Below are 19,730 nucleotides of genomic sequence, written 5' to 3' on the forward strand. Positions count from 1 at the left end.
CCAACTATAATCAACAATAAAGACCAACAAAATGAACCAAGTAAACCAAAAAACGTGCCGAGGAACGTCCCTTCTGATTTCGTTCGTCCGGACGTGAAGTCATACCGTCAGCCTTATCTATTCGAACCCCTTTTCCGTTTCGTTTCGGAAAAGCATAACCAACTATTATTATTATTATTATTATTATTATTATTATTATTATTATTATTATTATTATTATTATTATTATTATTATTATTATTTATATATTTTATATTTTATTGAATAATTAAAATTAAATTCAAGTTAAGGGAGCCGTTATTATGTTTTGTAGCTAAATGACCTCTCCCATATTTTAATGTATTTTGCACATGCCAACCAACCTTCTCGGATCTTGATTTAGTAATTATCTATGCGGCTATGCCTGTTGTTTACTGTATTAATCTTTAATCTATAATCTATAATCTATAAATTACCATAAATTCAAACTTTTATTTCTTTATAAATTTGGTAAATCAATACTCAGATATCAATATTTTATCTTTTGTTCACCAACGGTCCGAAATTATAGGTTTTACCAAATCCTGACCTTGTTATTTTATTTTAAACATTTGTCAATTGTCACGTTGGAAGGTTTAAGCTTGATTGAAAAATGGGAATCAAGTTTGAGGGGGAAAACAGGTAAAAGTGAAAGAATAGGACTCAAATATAAATACTTAGAAGATTGAGGAGTTTTAGTGATAAAACAAAATTCGGCGTCTTCTGCACTGCCCTGGCAGCTGGGCCGCTGGGGTAAGTTTTTTGCCCGTAGTTCCTTGTACGGAGGTATTCTTCTTGGCACATAATTAGCAATATTTACAACTTACACCTTAGACTTTGAATATTTTTCATATTAAATCCCATTAAGAGAGTCATTCTTCAAATTCCTTAAATTAGTGATCATAAGGTTATTCTATCAAAGTTACCACAAACTTTGTGATCAATGTATGAATGTATCACATTGTTCTCGGAACACCAAATCATATTACCTAGTTACTGGAGTGGCGAATGCAAGATCAAAACTCAATGGGTCCTGAAATTTTTTTCAGTACTAATTATATTTGACGGGTACTTTAGTGGTTGTTTACTTCCAAAAAACTATTAATTTCTAAAAATATACAGGGTCTTGTTGTAAGATTTTGTGGTGTCCTTAAGAGAACTTCGTAAAAAAAAAAAATTTCCAGACTAGTGAGGTCATGGAACTCCACTGCTCATTACCTACACTTGCCCTGGCTATAGGGATGGGATCCTTCGTCATATTAATAGTGACGATTTACAATCACATTTTATTATATTAGATCATTTAGGTTTGGTGTGAGTTCTCGATACTAAATTCTATTAGGTACCTAAATGTGAATATAGGTTTATGTAGACGTGTTTAGACCACCCCCTATCGTTAGTTACCCGTCCGTTATCCGCACATTACCCGTCATTACCCGTAACTAACCATAGGCACGGGCTCATTACCCGCTTTAGTTACCCGCATTCACCATGGATTTAACGGGAGTTTTAAGTTTAGTTATAGGAATTGTGGGTCCAGTGACTTTTTATTGTTGGACTTGATGCTTTATTGCTTGTACGTTGTATATTAAGAGGAGTATTGTTTTAGCCATTATAGGGAGTGTTTAATTATGAGTTAGTTATAGGATATTGGTGTTGATGTGGCGCTGATGTGGAAGATTAAGAGGATGAATAGTTTAGTTACGATAGGGAGTGGCCTTAGCACAATATTCGTTTCTTTTAGCGTGTTTACCATTTCCATAAAAACTATTTGTGATTTTACATTTTTAAATAACTCAAACACTACATAATTGTATATACCAATTAAGGCGTCGTTGGTATGTTTGTGCAAGCAGGACAAATTATCTTGAGCCAACTTGGAGGGAGTAACTTGGTTAATCACCAACAAGATCTCATTTTTAGTCAAAATCAAACACATTCCACCTCCATTGTTGATAAAAAAAATAAAAGAAACTCGTTTAAAGATTTTGTAATGGTGGTAGGGTAGAGTGCAAGATTGGACACTTCAAAGAAATTCCTTTTATTTTAATTAAATAAGTAAATTAGCTGAAAGAGAAAGAAAGTTTGATTAAGAAAGCCCACCTTGAGGGCATCAAAAATGTTAAAGAAGTACATACTATTTAAAAATAATGCATGAGTCGGTACAAACTTAAATACCCTTTAGTATTGAAGTCCAAACTTAAATACCTTTTAGAATTTTGTTTCGGATTCGATCGTTGAGTCTTTTTTTTTTTTTTTAGAAAGCAAGCATTATATAAAACCATCGAAAGAGATACAATCGAATAGAATAGTATGTAGCAAAACTACGGAGACTAAACAATCTAGAAAGCAACTATATATTGCCTAAACTATACAAAGTCACGACCTAAAAGCATGCTACAACGGATGAAAAGACAACGAAAAAGACGCGAAAATTAGCCAATCCCTGATCTGATGTTTGACGAGGAAGAAACATAGAAGCTCGGGTTAATTAACCATCGATCGTTGGGTTTTGGTTGGCCTTGTCTACTTTGAAGGCCGTTTTAGTTTTTTGTTTGGTTGATTTATCTAGTGTAGTTGCGCTTATTTTTCGTGTATATCTGGAATTTTTGTATCGTTTTGTTTTGACATGTCATTTTTTATGAAAGTGACTCCGTAATTTGGTTGTTTCCATAAAAAGTTATTATCAAGTCCAAATTAATGCTGCCACGATTAACTTTTGTACCACAAAAAAAAATCATTTGCTTAGCATTTCCAGTATAACAATATGTGATAACAAGTACTGAAAACCATGTTACGAACAGAATAGATAGATTGAACTATTGAATTATACCATTATCATTATCATTATCATTATCATTATCATTATAATATAATAAAATACATAGTATATATCATATATAAAATACAAATCTAATTGAGTACTCAAACTAACAGCAGTATCTTTTGCTTGCTCTTTTAAATTGTACCAAACCTTAACCCCTTCCTTCACCAGCTGCCACTCTTACTGTACTAAATAAATTTATTAACAAAAGCATCTTATTTATACTCTCTCATTACAATCCAGTCTCAACTGCATTATCATCTCACTTCACCTTTTTCTCCCTCTTTCACAACTTCCTGCCAAAGGTCAGTCCTTTTCCTCTCAAATGACCCATTATTTTTATGTTTATGTTTATTCATTAGTATTATCAAATTTCATAATTGCATTGTCTTCTTACTATCTGTATAATTCGATATTTCATTTGGGTATTACTTTTCATTACCAAGTTTTGCTTTTTCTTCATCTACAGATCTAGATCTGCATATTTTTCTTAGCTTAATGAAGTACATTGTTGTTTTGTAGCTACTTTATGTATTTGCAATAATTCTTTAATGTTAGTTCATTAGTGTTTTACTTTTACTAATCAACCAAGATTAGATATTGAGTTTCCTGAAAATTGCTGTCTTAAACTCAAGAACATAGATGATAACAGATCAGATCTTGATATCTGATCTGAGATCTTTGGCTTCACACTAATGCCCTGTTTAATGTAATTCTTAAATTTGAAACTTTACTTGGCTGAAGCAACAATAAGAAAAGGTTTAAGATGTTTTAGGAAATGCATATAAAACTTAAGTCAATGAGCATGTCAAAAGACTTTAAAAAGTCAAACATTGAGACCAAGTGTTTAAGATCTAGTGCCACAACCTAAGACTGATATTATTCAAGAACTTTTTTTTTTTTTTTTTTTTTTTTTTATGATGATTTTTTTCATATGATCCAAATACTCAGATTGGTTTTGCAGGATTGTTGTTATTTATAGTATAATATCCCAATTGGATTGGATTTAGAGCATGGATTCCATCAAGATATTGATATGTTTAACCACACTCCTATTCACATATTCTGAATCAGCAGTGCCCGAATCGGCACCAACCATTTTAACCCCGACCCCGGCACCAGCTCCAGCACCCGACTACGTAAACCTAACCGAACTCCTATCAGTCGCAGGCCCGTTTTCAACATTCCTTAAATACCTCGAATCAACCAAAGTAATCGAAACCTTACAAAACCAAGCCAACAACACAGAAGAAGGCCTCACTTTATTTGTACCCAAAGACACAGCATTTACAAATTTAAAAAAACCTTCACTCTCAAACCTAACATCAGACCAATTAAAACAACTTTGCCTTTTCCACGCGCTACCACATTATTACTCACTATCCGATTTCAAAAACCTCAACGGACCGATTAACACGTTTGCAGGTGGATCTTACACTTTGAACTTTACTGATGTGACCGGGACCGTACACATTGGGTCCGGATGGACCAACACGTTAGTCAGTAGCAGTGTGCATTCTACTGACCCTGTTGCTATTTACCAAGTGAACAGAGTGTTGCTTCCTGAAGCAATTTTTGGAACTGATATTCCACCTCCGGCACCTGCACCGGTGCCGGATATTGCTCCGGTGGCTGATGTCCCGGCTGCAGATGGTGGGAAAGGTAAGGCGGCAAAGGCAACATCAACTTCGGGATCCAACATTGTTGTTGGATTGAGTGCTTGGAGGTGTTTGATGATGGTGGTTGTTTCTGTTGGATTTGTGGTCATTTTGTAAGATACGAAGATTGGGATGTTTTTATGATGCTATGGAGGATTGATTTGATTTGAAGCAAACAAAAACTATTCTTTCGATATCGTTATTTATTTGTGTATTTCATTTATTGATAATTGAAATATATGTGAGAAATTGAGGTATTTTTGTTGTATAATATGTTTTACATTTACTATATCCATTCCCGTTTAATTTTTCCATACATCGCAAGTGCAGTATTGAGTATTGTTGTTTTTGTATTCCCATTTAGTTTTGGTTTTTGTTTCACGTTTATGTATTGGGTGTAAGCAAAAATTAATGTAGCAAACAAAACATAGTATACTGGCATACTGCGGTATGTAGTGACTATCAAAAAAGAATAATTGATGAATCGTATCTTAATCATTAGATTTTCAATAACAGAAACCTCTGCGGCTTTATCAAAAAGTCGAAAAGGTTATATTTCCTCTTAGTTTGAAAATCGAAAGGTTTGAAATAGCTTTATATCTTGCTGCTGCTGCTGCAGCTTACCTTGCACCTTACGGGTATAGCCAACTGGTAAGAGACCTGGTTTGATCACACATCACTATTTATAGACACAATTGAGTTGTATGACACAGATTATATAAAAAAAAAAATGAATTATCACGTCAATGTCCAAGCGAGTACTAACGGCAGCAACAAGCAAAATAAGATCTACAAAATCATACAAGTAACTTGCCACGAATTCAAGCAAAATAAACAAAATAGTAACGTTGCAAGGACAGTAACAACACAAAATTTACCCGATGTTTACCTTCTATGGGGAGCCAATGTGCTCGTTCATAGAAGGGTTTCTCGCTTACCAAAAAAAAAAAAAAAAAAAAAAAATCAACACAAAATTTAATGTCAAGTTGTTAGCAAAGTATAAGCCATGTGTTGTCAAGGGACAAATCATTTGATATAATATATCCACCACTGCTTTTACTCCATCCACCATAAAGTACGCATTAACATATTGTACCGTACAATCTGTTAATGCACAATTATGGTGGATGAAGTAAAAATTCCTCAAAGTGGTTTCGTGTGTATGCGCCCTGCCCAGAGTTAGCCTACATTTACAATATTACCTCTATTAAACCTGTCTACATAGAATTATGTACAAAATACACATAGCTTGTTCAAGTCTCAAGTGAGACTTGAAGCCACATTTTCTTGAATTGATGGGTTGCTTCCACTAGAGCGCATGCCCTGTGATCACCAAATAGTATGTTTAAGGCATACAATTAACAAGGATAAAATGAGACTTTTTTCTTCGTTCGTCCCTTGATTTTACCCCGTTTTGCAATCAGCATTCTCAAATTTTTTTTTTGGCTTTCAGGATGCATTTATTTTAAAGATCCCTTCGTCAAACTTCCGTTTTTCATTAAATCCTGACATGTACATTGCATGTGAGGGTAAATTCGTCTTTTTACCCTTCTTCTTCGTCATCTTCATCTTCTTCACCTTCACCTTCACTAAAACATCGTAAACCCTAATTTTACACTTCAAAATCTAAAATTAACACAAACAACTAAAATCTAAACATTACAAAAGTCTAACCCAAGTTTTGAATGTTTCCGCTGATTGCATCTTCATCTTCTCCGCCTTCACATCTCTGGACAACCATCCCCGTTTCCATCGTCATCAGTTTGCAGAGGATTGCGAAGGTTTGTGAAATTATGGTTTTTTCAGTTTGCGAATGTTTGCGAACGTACGAAAAGTTAGGGTCTCATCAGTATGTAAAGGTATCTATTTACCCCTTTTTTGGTTGTTTTCTTGAGTTCTGAACGCTCGTTAATAATAAATTCCCAACATGTTTATAACATGCATTGATTTATTGATCATTACATATAATTCAAATAGCATTAACAATAAATATATAGTATAAAAATATTATGTTGGCTGGATTGTTTTTAGGTTTTTGATTTCTAGTTTATTTTTATTTTTTAGTTTAAAGTTTGTTTCAGCCTCTTCTTGTTGATAGAGGTGGTTTTTTTTTCGGCTACTAGACTTTAAGAGCCCGTGCGTTGCACGGCGACTTTTAATCAAACAAACTGGAAATATATATGTTATATCAATTAACAGTATGACAAAGAGAGTATCCAAGTATTCTTTTGGATAAAATAAACATAATACTGTTAAATTTTTTTTTTTTTTTTTTTGCTTTACACAAAACACAGATTAAGACTACTAATTCTGACATCAGCAAAACACAAAACACATGACCAACGGTAGGAAATTTATATATAAGTACATCGTCAAAAGCTGCATAACTAAAACATTGTTTTACGTAAAACACAATGGGTGAAGATCGACACCAAGGTGGCTCTAACACTATCTTGCAACTTTTCGAATAATTTTAATCTAACAACAATCATGCTCATATGGTGTAAATTTCATATATAATCGTCAACCACTATAATAAAATTCGGTCGTTTCAAGAAAAAAAAAATGGGGCATACAAAATGCAAAAAATAAAGACACTGAGAATCTTCTTCAGAATTTCATCTATTAGCTAAATTAATGCAACTGATATCGAATAAGATATACATGATTACTATAATTTAATGTATTAGATAGAATTAAATCAACACATATATTGTAATAGAAAATGAGTGAAGATTTAACCAACACTGACATGCATGTGTAGTTTGGCACCATGCTTATATGTTTCAACCAAGACTTTGTAGTTCTGTATTCTAAAGCCTTTGTAATCTTTTCTCCTTTCACGTCTTCTCTCCTTTCACGTCTTGCTAGGAAGCGTTTCATTTTTATACATATCATTTTTCCGTAAAAAAAACTTTGTAGTTCTATAGAAGCATTATAAAATGACTTAAGTACTAACACATGCATGCCTTATACAACCGAATAACATGGTACCTATTTAGATTTCAAAACCGAATTAAAAGGAAGATACCTCGCTACCGGTCAAAGAAGTGACATATGTTCGCATTGCTTGAACTTAATACGACCTAACATGCAAAGCATCACACCGATAAAAGTGCATGAAACTTAACTACAAGAAAAATGTTTGAAGCATGTTATACAATATACATGTAAAGTTTACCCATTTAATAAAAAATGGAATATGCTTGAATCAGATGATAATCATATCATTTTCATTAGTGATAAATCATACATAGAGAAAATACAAAGTAATTTGATTTTACCAATAGCTTACCAGCAATACCTTAGCAATACCTTTGAGTTGACTTTCCTGTTCAAGCGGATAGTTACATGTATGTCCCATCTTCAAATGTCTATAGTCAGAAAGCGAAGAGAAGAGCCATATACAATGAAAGAAAGAACGGAATATGAGACGCAAGTTAGCCTTTAATCCAAAGAGAGAATATTATTATCACCTTTAATGCACTTTTGCTATTTAACTATCAAAATTGCATTTTATAGAGTCGTGAGTGAACAACATTGCAAACATCTCTATCCATAGTAGTAGACTAAATCTATTCAAAAGACTGGTCCTACAATTCAAGCAGCTCATAACTGAATGATAGAGATAACTTGAGGGCAAAAGTGGACTATAACTATTAGTTTAAAAATTGAAGTTTGATAACACGTATAACTCACTAACGACAGCATCTCTCCATCTACCATTATATATACCATATATACCAATACCATGCTCATTCAACTAAAGACTTCAGTTACTTTAAAGTTTAAACACGGTGTTTAAACTTCAAACAGCTCCTAGCCACTCCAAGTACATTCTTGTACATAATATACATAAATTGTTTTAGAAGTTAGATTTAATAGACTGTATGTGTTTTTAAGTGATATTACCTGATACCATAAAGATAGGCAATAATGATAACACAGAGGAAGAAGATCGGCTGTGACATGAGCAAAATGATGCTTAAAAGTTATTGAACATTTACATCCACTTTGCTTTGATCTGTTGAACACTGTAAGAGGTGAACAATGAATCATATAACATGAATACGTCATCATATAGGTGGCGTAAACTACAATCTAACATGTAATCTATGTAATGTAATTCCGATCATAAACATGTGGGTTGTGTATTATATTAAACGGGTCGGGTCAAAGGAATTTGTCTAAAGATTAGTTTTTATGTGTAAAACTTAGGGGTGTTCATCGGTTCGGTTTTCGATTTGTTCGGTTTATTCGGTTCGGTGTATTCGGTTTTGAATTTTTTTTGGGCAAAACCGAAAACCGAATTCAAAGTTAAAACCGAACCGAACCGAAAACCGAATTCGAATTCGGATTCGGTTGGGTTTTCGGTTAAAACCGAATATTATGAAAAAATTGAGAACGATGGTAGTTTAATTGTGGTGTTACTGATGTCTTAGTTATTTATATCCTAAAACAATGACGCACTATTAAATTACCAATAATTTGATGATTTATTAATATTTACAGTTTAATTACGACGTTTACTGCTTATGTTATTAAGAAAAAAGAACATAATAATTTGAATAACATAATTATAATGTGAGCTACCAAATCGTCATATGGGTGAGAACATATTTTATTGACTGGATCCCAAATTATAATGACATTAAAACATAAATATACGAATTAATTATATAAAAATATTGAATTCGGTTTTGAATTCGGTTTTCGGTTAAACCAAATTCATAATATTCAAAACCGAAAACCAAACCGAAAACCGAATTCAAATTGGGTTTCGGTTTGACTCGGTCCAAAAACCGTTTTTCAAATTCGGATTGGTTTTTTTCCGGTTTGGTTTCGGTTTGGTTTTCGGGTTCCACGGTTTCAAACCAAATACTGACCACCCCTAGTAAAACCTCCTAAATAATTTTTTTCAAAGATTTAAGCTTACAACTGTTATAACCAAATATGTCAACCACTAAACGATCTTGGAATAAGCTCACAACTTTTACAAAATAAGCCAACCACTGTTACAGAATAAGCCAACCACTAAACGATCTTGGAAACACTAATATCCAGAACTCTAAACGATCTTGGAATAAGCTTACAACTGTTACAGAATAAGCCAACCACTGTTTCAAAGATTTAAGCTTACAACTGTTACAGAATAAGCCAACCACTAAACGATCTTGGAAACACTAATATCCAGACCACCAACATGAAAAATAACAGGTGATGATGAAACATTAGCCGACGAATTAGTGGCAGCCACACGAACAGACGAAGATGCTTTGCTTATAGACGGTATATGCATCTTCTTTTGTGCTTAGTTTTGATTCGGTTCAGTTTTTGAATAAAAAAAATATGTATCATGTTTGTACTAATTTTAACACCATTAGAAAAATAGTCACGAAATTCAAAATTATAAGATTATACCTATTCATATACTGTGTACTCTAATCTGTATAAGCATATGAAACATTTATTCTTTTTTATTACGTACCTTTGAAATGAGAACATAGATGCCAACATGTTTGTTACTCCAGGCCATAAGTAGTGTCCCCTGCCTTCAAGAATCCTTATAATGTACGTTGTATAAGTCTGTTTTCTTAAAGCCATGTGTAACCAAGCTGCTGTTCATAACAGTTCATCGTGCCCAGATACTAAATTAAACAACTACCACCACGTAAGAAAATGGAGTATAAAGGTTACTATGATATAAACATAGATTAAAAAAGAAGATTATTAAAAACTGTGATATCGGATGTAGTAATCTCCCAAGTCAATAAGATGACCCTTGAGAAGATCAAACTTTTCAGGCTTCTTGTTGTTCATAATACTAAAAGTCAAAAGGAATCGCCAAAAATTTTTAAGCGTTTTTAGATTACATAACAACTAAAAGGAAATGACACAATGTTGAGTTTTAGTAGCTAACCCTTTAACCGTCTTCAAGACAATCCTTATATGAAAGATTCCCCCAACGAACTGACCATGAGAACTCAAGGAACTGACCGTTAAAATATATCAGAAAGATTCCCCCAAAGCAAGAGGCGTAAAATATATATCTTCATCATATCAGGCACATCATGGAGTCCTTTAAACCTTAACCTTGTAAATCCAAGTAAAACAGATTGATAAAATATTTATTAAACATAAATCATTGAATATATAATTATAAGCTGTATATCAAACATGAAACGATATTAATGATATTGCTCACACCATATCATCAGTAAATTTTTATGTGACGATGCGAGCTATATTATTGTTATGAATCTGACCCGCGATAATGAAAGACGTACCTTTATATCAATTGAAATGAGGTCTTCATCCGCAGCAGAAATAAAATAAATCGATCCCTGGGTTTGAATACGTTATCTGGAAATCGTTCATTGTTGATTACTGGAATATCATAAATCATACTCTGAACCATAAAAATTGACGGATATATGAGATTGATTGATGTGTAATTGTAATTAACATAAAACTAAAACATATACATACATCATTGTAAGACAATACTTGCACTCCCACTGATCAATGTAAATGTAAATTATTATTATTTTTGTTGAATGTAACCTCTTTACCAATAAAAACGAAAGTCTATGTAAGTTGGAGTTAATTTAAAAATTTAGTAATTTCAAAACCAGTAAAAGGGTCACTATTTGGTTATGAAGACACATCATTCTATTCTTTCATAAGGTGATAAAGAACAATACATAACAAATAACATAAGAATCACATCATTCAATTCTTTAATAAAACGACAAAACACAAACCTTAACCGTGAGTTTTCAGATCAAGTGCTAAAACATCAACCATTACTGGCAGCCAACATGAAGAGTTAAGGGTTGTGAGTTCTTTTTAGATATGGAGAAAGCCTAGTATGATTCCATCTCAGCTACATAATTAGATGGACAAGTGTCGTTTAACTGCAACACAACCTTCATAAGGTGATAAAAGAACAACGGGTCAAAAATTTACATATCCAAATCAAAGTAATAACACAACACAATGAAATAGGTACATTGAAAAAGAAAAAATATAAATTACAAAGGGAACATGACTTGTCATTAACCAAACTTTAAGGAATGCCTAGCATGGCTTCTCATTAACAAAGTTATAACCCAAAAGTGTCAAGTATAATAATTAAGCTAAGAGGGAAACATGTTCTAATTAGTGGAAGAGCTCAAGAGATTGAAAGTTACAGTTTACGGAATGTTGCCCTAAACTGTTTTTTTAATTCTTATGGCTTTCTAAATAACTTATTTCAAATGTTCATCATTGTAATAACATATTTTTTACCAATCAGACTCGACGAAGTATTGTTTATAGTCAAATGAACATGTAATCTAGAAGTGAATCGAACCTGACCGAAAAACAAATGGTTATCAACCATTGCCCAAACTACCCATTTTGACCCTTATCAAAATATTCTTTTTACCATCTAACTTTAATCTTCCACCACTAAGATAACGATCAGATACCAAGACAACTTTATTTCAAACGTTTGACTACACAAAGTCAAACTGTCAAAACCAATAAAAAAATCTACCTATCTCATACCTTATCTTTACTGATGCTAACACCATCATGCACCATTTCTTCATTTCCACATCCATCAACACCCGAATCTTCATCTAAAACATCAGTATTCAAATTGAAATTTGTATTTTCAATACATTGAAATATTCAATACATTCATATTCGTGTGTATGATGAACTAAAAAATTAAAAATTTACATTTTTCATATTTTTGCAGATTAAGAAAAACTGGTAATTACATTTTTCATATTTCCTACTGCTAGAAAATCTTTATACACACACGTAGCATCAGGTTTTATAAATTCATCATTTAGTAGAACAATTAATATTGGAATTCACAAAATTACAATCAAATATATTAAAAAACTCATTATTAGGGTTGAATCAAATATATAAAAAAATAAGAAGATAAAGGAACCTGAGCTGTTCTTGGAATTTCACATGGCGTTGTATATGAATCATCGATTAATTCGGATGCCGATTTCGTTTTCTTTATTCATTTTGAAGGTCGGAACCCTAATCGATCTACAAATACTCCGCAACACCAGATTGTCCTCGATTATTCAATTCGTAAATTTAAGTTTTTATCGTCGTCCTCCGCAACACCATACGGCGTAAGGAATAACCTTCAGGCGATTGGAAAAAAAGTGGCTATAGTTTATGAAATTGATACCGTTAAGATGATAAAATCGCAACGGATTAATTAGTGATACCGGAGTGATGATTTACGGCGGCAGTAAGCCGTAATCGACGGTTAGAAGATTAGGGTTTTTTCAGTTTGGAAGAAAGATGAAGTGTGTGGTGAAGCAGTATGTTTGTAACACTGATATGATGACTCTTTAATGGACACGTGTATTTGTTTGGTTATTAAGCGATTTAATTGTAATTAACGGAGCTAATTACACATGGACCGTAATTAGTGGAGTCATTAGCAGCCTGACATGTCAGCAGTATGCTTTACGCTTTGTAAAAGGTAGGGAGGATTTGTATTCTTCTAACTGGTTAATAAAATTCCTTTTACCTTTAAATAAATAAAAAATAAATAAAAGTATTATTTTCCTGTTTCCCTTTGAGAATTTGAGGGTTTTTGAGCCAACTAGCTCGTTTAACTTAATCAGCTATTTTATTTGACCCATTAAGATAAACGGGCCACATTATTACTGTCTAATTCAAGTGGTTTTATTAGATATATATAGTCAAAAAAGTTTAACACGAATAACAGAATGTGGCGTGTGTCCGATAGGCAATGCGATTTTATCTCCACTCCCCCTTCCATCATATCTTTCATCTTTTCCATTTCCAATCAAGGAAGAAAAAAAAAATCAAAATCAAAATCTATGAATGCGGTATATAACCTATCGGCCACACTACGTGATTATTGATCAATCTTTTTAAAGGGTTTGTTATTTTTATAATAATAATAATTGTAATTCCCATCTGCGCGTTTTATTGAATTCTGTGAATCTTGATGGCAAAGATCCAATCTTGCAATGTTTTCTTAAATATCAACTGTTTTTAGGATTGTTACTATTTTTCAGCGTGATTATGTGCATGGATTATTATACATAATATGTTGATTCATTTTTGTAGAAATCTCATTAGTCTGATTGTTTTTACTGTTGTTGACATACATATTCAAAGATTTCATTAATTTGGGAAACAAGTGAAAGATGTCTACGTTCGAGGGTGTTTTCGTTAATGATCCATGGCTTCAAAGCCAATTCACTCAAGTGGAGCTTCGTAAACTTAGACCCGAAGTATGCCCATCTCATCAGTTTATATATAAATTACGTTTAGTTTTTTTCTTTTTGACACAGATCGATATATATTAAAAAACTCTATAGACATTGATTTTTTTGGTCATATAGTTTATTTTAGCAAGAAATGAATCGGGGACAGTCACAATACAGGATTTACCACCAGTTTTGGCAAAATTAAAGCCGTTTAATGAGGTGTCAAGCGAAGATGACGTCAGAAATATGCTAAGCGACTCTTACTCTAACCACGCCAAACACTTGGATTTTGAGGCCTTTCTTCGGGTGAGTCGATGAATTATCACTTCATGGAACTCAATCTTGATGGTCTTGTTCGTTTATACATCATGATTTCTAGTTGGCGGGTCAAATGAATACGAGTATTAGCCGATAATCATTTTGAGTGTAGTTGTGACAAAACTGATCTTGATTGATTGATTGATTACACATGAGTTAATTTACATGTTAACCTTAATGTTTAGAATTTGTTAAATACTCAAACAACTATTTATTTTTCTTAGTGTCACAAGAACATATCTAAGACCATTTTTACTGGGTGGCGTTATGGTGCTATGCCGCCAGAATACATTGCGTTATTGGTGGTATAAACACTTTGTTCCACAGCTTTTTTGAGTGACATGATTAACTGACATCTGTCATTAATATTGCATAATCACAATTCATAATGCAACGTCAGACATTCATTGATTCGTCAAAAGGCAACTGAGTTTTAAAGAATTTATCGTGATTTGCAGGTATATCTGAATTTGAAAACTCGGGCGAGTGCAAAAATGGGAACTTCAAGAACATTTAGAACTACTTCATCTTTCGTAAAATCATCCACAACAACCCTTCGACACAGCATTAGTGAGTCGGAAAAGGCTTCATATGTTTCCCATATTAACAACTTTCTTGGAGAAGATAAGTTTTTAAAGAATTATCTTCCGTTAGACCCTGCAACCAATGCTTTATTCGATCTTTGTAAAGATGGAGTCCTTTTATGGTATTAATTAACACCTTAATGTTCTTGTGTTGATTTTTGAGTATATAAAGAAAACATTGTTGATTGCTTCTTTTAACTAATGTTTTTGTAGTAAGCTCATTAATGTAGCTGTCCCTGGTACAATAGATGAGCGAGCGATTAACACCAAAAAGGTCCTTAATCCATGGGAACGAAACGAGAATCACACTGTTTGTCTTAATTCTTGCAAGGCTATTGGCTGCACCGTAGTTAATATTGGCACACAGGACTTGGCAGAAGGAAAGGTAAGTCATAGATAACATATTCGAACTATAGGTAGCAAAATGGGCGGGCCAGGTAAGATGACGTGTTAAAATGTGTAATAAGTAGTGCGTCAAATATGATTGAAAATATTATATCAACTTTCAAATAATTGTCTTTATCTTTGAGTAATTGTTTGTAAGGTGTCATTCTTTAAAAAAAAAAAAAATGTGCTTAGGGGGTAAATTTCAACCTGTTTGACATGTTTCCTTTTCAAGCTTTTTTTAGCATACGTGACCCATCCATGATAAACATAAACTGAATTGAATCAAATTCATGCTTAAAATTAGAACGCCATTCACTGATATCATAAACTGAGGTTTTTAGTAAATATTTTTCTTTGTGTTTAATGTTTGCAGCCTCACTTATTACTTGGATTAATCTCTCAGATAGTTAAGGTAATTATATGGGGTTATAGTTTGTCAGTTAATTTGAAGATTATATTAAGCTTTAATTCTAACTTATTGTTGTAATTGTCAGATACAACTTCTTGCAGACGTCGATCTAAAGAAAACTCCTGAGCTGGCGGAAATGGTTGAAGACAGCAAGGTTTGATTTCTTACATACTTTTGTCATTCATTAAAAATTTATACGCTTGATTTACATTCGAATGATATATGAAATTACAGGAAGCAGAAGAGCTCATGGGTTTGGCGCCAGAAAAAGTTCTTCTAAAATGGATGAATTATCAACTGAAAAAAGCAGGCTACAAAAAAGAAGTTACAAATTTTTCATCCGACTTAAAGGTATGTTTTTTTAGATTAATATAAATAATGCAACGTTATGAAACCACCGAGCTATTGGCTGAGTGGTACCAAGCTCCTTGGCAGCTGGGCCCGGTTTCCACCTTCTGTGTGGTGCGGGTTCAATTCCAAGGGGGGGAGGTTTACTGCATATTATGTATACGCTGAGTGGTGCTCCCACAAGGTGGTCCCTCATCACCCTTCTGGGGTCGGTGGGGTATATAATAAAATCGATCGGGTTCACATATGTGCGATAATTCGAGAGCGGGTTCCTTCTAGCGTGCGTAGCTTGTTTAACCAACTAACTAAGCCGTTCAAAAAAAAAAATGCAACGTTATGAAGACGTGACATTATTTGTTTTTTCTCTCGATTATTTTTAATTGTAGGACGGAGAGGCGTATGCACATTTACTCAATGTTCTTGCCCCTGAACATGAAACCACAAAAACATTGGAGACAAAAGATCCGACAGAAAGGGCCAATTTGGTTCTTGAGCAAGCAGCAAAGTTAGACTGTAAAAGATATGTTACGTCAAAGGACATTGTTGAGGGTTCTACAAATTTAAATCTTGCATTCGTTGCACAAATATTTCATAAGAGGTGAGTCTTGTTACTTTTTAAGTATACGAAAATTAGATAAAATGTTTATGAATTAATGATACTTTGGATAACAGGAATGGGCTTAATATAGACAAAACAAAGTCTTCATATGCTGAGATGATTACTGATGACGAAAGCACATCAAGACGAGAAAGATGTTTTAGAATGAGGATTAGCAGTCTTGGAGTTGAAACGCACGTTGACAACGTGTGGGAGGATGTAGGAAACGGGTGTGTAGAAACTAATGTAGTCTATGAAGAGGTTTGTAATTTGAACATTGATGTTTTTTTGTTTTGTATTTTAGATGGGTTCTTTTGGAAGTATTTGATAAACTTGCACCGAGGTGTGATGTGTGGAAGCAAGCATCGAAACCTCCAAATAAGACGCCTTTTACAAAAGTTGAGATTTGTAACCAAGTTTTAAGGATTTGGAAAAACAGGGTTTATTCTTTTTCTTTCTATATGTATAGTAAAAGTAAATCTCTTAAGTTTATTTATCTCCTCAGGCCAAATATGCTTGGAGTTTTACTTTAGAAAGTCAAACTACTAGTAACCTTTTAGACAAAATTGCACAGGGGTCCCTGTGGTATGTTCGAAATAATAAATGGAGTCTAAAAAAAAAAATTTCACCTTAGGGGGTCACTGTGGTTTGCAATAGTTTCACGGGGAGCCCAATTAGCTAACTGACGTTTCCGTTAAATTGCATCATGTGCAATGCATATGAGGGTAGTTTCGTCAATTTAGTTCCCTCTTGTTCATTGACCCACCCACCCTTTATTCACCTTCATCTTCCAACAAACACAATTACAAAACCAGATCACAATTATAAACAACAATTACAATCAAACGTTAACAATTATACACAATCAATCAAAATCCCACAAATCTTTGCTACAAATAATTTTAAACTAACACCCACTTGTGATCGTAATTGCTATAACATGATGTATTTCCAATATACAAAAAACCGTAACCATGAATAAGTTATGAGACTAAACATAATATTTGCCTTTAAAAATTGAAAATTGAACATAGGAGATTTAAAAAATATATATATATATATATATATATATATATATATATATATATATATATATATATATATATATATATATATATATATATATAATATGTACTTCGTAAGATTGTAATACATATACATATATAAATATAATGGCTTAGAACAAATCACCATTATATAAACACAACCAAACAACGTAAACACCATCATATAAATAATAAATAAATTACAATTAAAAAACATAAACAAATTATAATTCACAAATCCCAAATAAAAAACCCCATTTGTAGACAATTAATTTTAACCTACAATTTTTTGGGCTCCTCTTAGTTTAACCTGCAATTTCAACTTGCTGGTACATTTAAGGCTCCATCTGAACTTCATTTCCAAACGTAAATGATAAACACGGTAGAAACAAATTGAAACAAACTCAAATCAAAATCGAAACAAATGCAAAATGGCAGCGAGATGTGGCTAATCCAACGATACCTCAACTCCAACGATACGACAACTTCGATGAATCTCCATCTGAATTTAAATTCAAACAGCTTGCGGTTAGCGAAGAACATCAGTCAAAATCTCCTTGAAACTGAATTTGATAATTAAAATCAGTGATGAACGAGTGTTTGTTGTTGGCTTTGGATCACAAATCTGTAACTGAACCCTAGAACTATTAATAACCACATCAATTCGAGACTGAGAGCTCAAATGTAAAAAGAAATAGGGTTTATGTTTTTGATAGAAAAAAATATTTACTAATTTGATTTTGATTCGTGATTGATCATGGATGGTGAGTTTTAAATTGAGTTTATGATTTTGCTGGGTTTCAATTTAGGGTTAATGATTTTTGGTTGGACGAAAAGTTTAGAGTGAAAGAAAGAGAGTTAAAAGGATAAGGTATGAACTCAGTAAATTTCAAAAAGACGAAGCTACTCTCATGTGCAAGTCACGTGAGGCCAAAAAAACGTTAAATGTTGACAAACGTTAGGCCGTTGGACCCTCCGTGAAACTATTGCAAACCACAGTGATCCCCAAGGTGAAAAAATTCTTTTGAACTCCACTTGTTATTTCGAATATAGCACAAGGACTCCCCGTGCAATTTTGTCAACCTTTTATCAGAAGATCTTGTCTTGTAGCTTATAAACTAAGAAATTTCTCATTTTAGTACTGTTAGTATAGTCTATCTTTATTAATAAAAAAACAAAAGAAACCCTAAAAAGAAGAAATCAATGTAATCTAGAGATAAAGAAACTTGACCTTCTAATAAAAGACGTACATATCTTACGTGCAATTACTTAAAATCGGCCAGCGATTGAAAAAAGTTTGCATAAACGTACGAATGAACTGAGTTAATTAGTAGGGTGGGGGACGGAGACCACGTTGAGTTGAGAGGAGTGACTGTGTTGCGTATATGTATTGTATTTAGGCCACTCCCTATCGTAACTAAACTATTCATCCTCTTAACCTTCCACATCAGCGTCACATCAACACCAATATCCTATAACTAACTTATAACTAAACACTCCTTATCATGGCTAAAACAATACTCCTCTTAATATACAACGTACAAGCAATAAAGCATCAAGTCTAACAATAAAAAGCCACTGGGACCCACAATTCCTATAACTAACCAAAACTCTTCCATTAAATCCATGGTAAGTGCGGGTAACTAATGCGGGTAACTAAGCCGTGCCTATGATTCATTACGGGTAACTACGGGTAATGAGCGGGTAATGAACCATAGGAGTGATCTTATAGGCTTGTATAATGTCAGTGAGGCAGTTGCGTTTCCCAAACCGCAATAGGTCAATGTTAAAAGTCAAACCTGTTGGAAGCTTAGACGAGCCCAACACACCCACTGTAGAGGATCTAGACTATACTAGACTCACTACACCAACACTTTGACGTTAGTTAGCCTTTAATTTTATAAATTCTTAGTGCACAATAGTACTTAGGCGACAGTGTCGACCATATATCATTCAGGCGGTATAACCGACCATATATCACCTAGGCGGCAGAGCCGACCATATAAGAAGAACAACACAAGTGCACTAAGAACTTAAACACAAACTGGGGCTTAACCGGGATACTTAACAAAGAACACTTTTATTAATACAAAGAAACAATTACAATATTATGGACTCAACTCACACTCTTACTTCTTCACAACTTCTACTTCTAACTCTTCTTCACTTCTTACTTCTTCTCTACTTCACACTTCACTTACTCACACCTTACACAAATGAACTACTCATCACCCATATTTATACTACCCCATGGAACATTCTAGAAACTGGATATTT

The 19,730-nt window shown here is 33.3% G+C and overlaps 2 protein-coding genes and 1 long non-coding RNA gene across 4 annotated transcripts; 2 read left to right on the top strand and 1 right to left on the bottom strand.

Annotated features, from left to right (window-relative positions):
* The first annotated feature begins 3,036 nt into the window (after nt 1-3,036).
* On the top strand, nt 3,037-4,730 carry LOC139845498 (fasciclin-like arabinogalactan protein 7). Its single transcript, XM_071835753.1, has 2 exons — nt 3,037-3,147; nt 3,807-4,730. Exon 2 carries the CDS (start codon nt 3,856-3,858, stop codon nt 4,615-4,617), a length of 762 nt encoding a protein of 253 aa, XP_071691854.1. The 5' UTR covers nt 3,037-3,147; nt 3,807-3,855; the 3' UTR covers nt 4,618-4,730.
* Nucleotides 4,731-7,836: 3,106 nt separating this feature from the next.
* LOC139845499 (uncharacterized) lies at nt 7,837-12,826 on the bottom strand. Of its 2 annotated transcripts, XR_011758359.1 has the most exons (6): nt 12,449-12,826; nt 12,052-12,125; nt 11,265-11,429; nt 10,788-10,863; nt 9,989-10,593; nt 7,837-8,534 (listed from the first exon to the last, which is right to left on the bottom strand). It is a non-coding gene; the product is annotated as an uncharacterized lncRNA (long non-coding RNA). The 2 variants fall into 2 exon arrangements; XR_011758358.1 differs by lacking the exon at nt 7,837-8,534 and having other exon boundaries at nt 9,475-10,593.
* Nucleotides 12,827-13,700: 874 nt separating this feature from the next.
* LOC139842841 (fimbrin-5-like) lies at nt 13,701-18,323 on the top strand. Its single transcript, XM_071832942.1, has 12 exons — nt 13,701-13,787; nt 13,899-14,069; nt 14,540-14,787; nt 14,879-15,050; nt 15,426-15,464; nt 15,547-15,615; nt 15,696-15,812; nt 16,196-16,407; nt 16,482-16,637; nt 16,712-16,847; nt 16,913-16,992; nt 18,263-18,323. The coding sequence occupies exons 1-12, from the start codon at nt 13,701-13,703 to the stop codon at nt 18,321-18,323; spliced, it is 1,548 nt and encodes a 515-aa protein (XP_071689043.1).
* Nucleotides 18,324-19,730: the final 1,407 nt, after the last annotated feature.

This window comes from Rutidosis leptorrhynchoides, chromosome 4 (assembly GCF_046630445.1).
Source record: "Rutidosis leptorrhynchoides isolate AG116_Rl617_1_P2 chromosome 4, CSIRO_AGI_Rlap_v1, whole genome shotgun sequence".
Taxonomy (NCBI): Eukaryota; Viridiplantae; Streptophyta; class Magnoliopsida; order Asterales; family Asteraceae; genus Rutidosis; species Rutidosis leptorrhynchoides.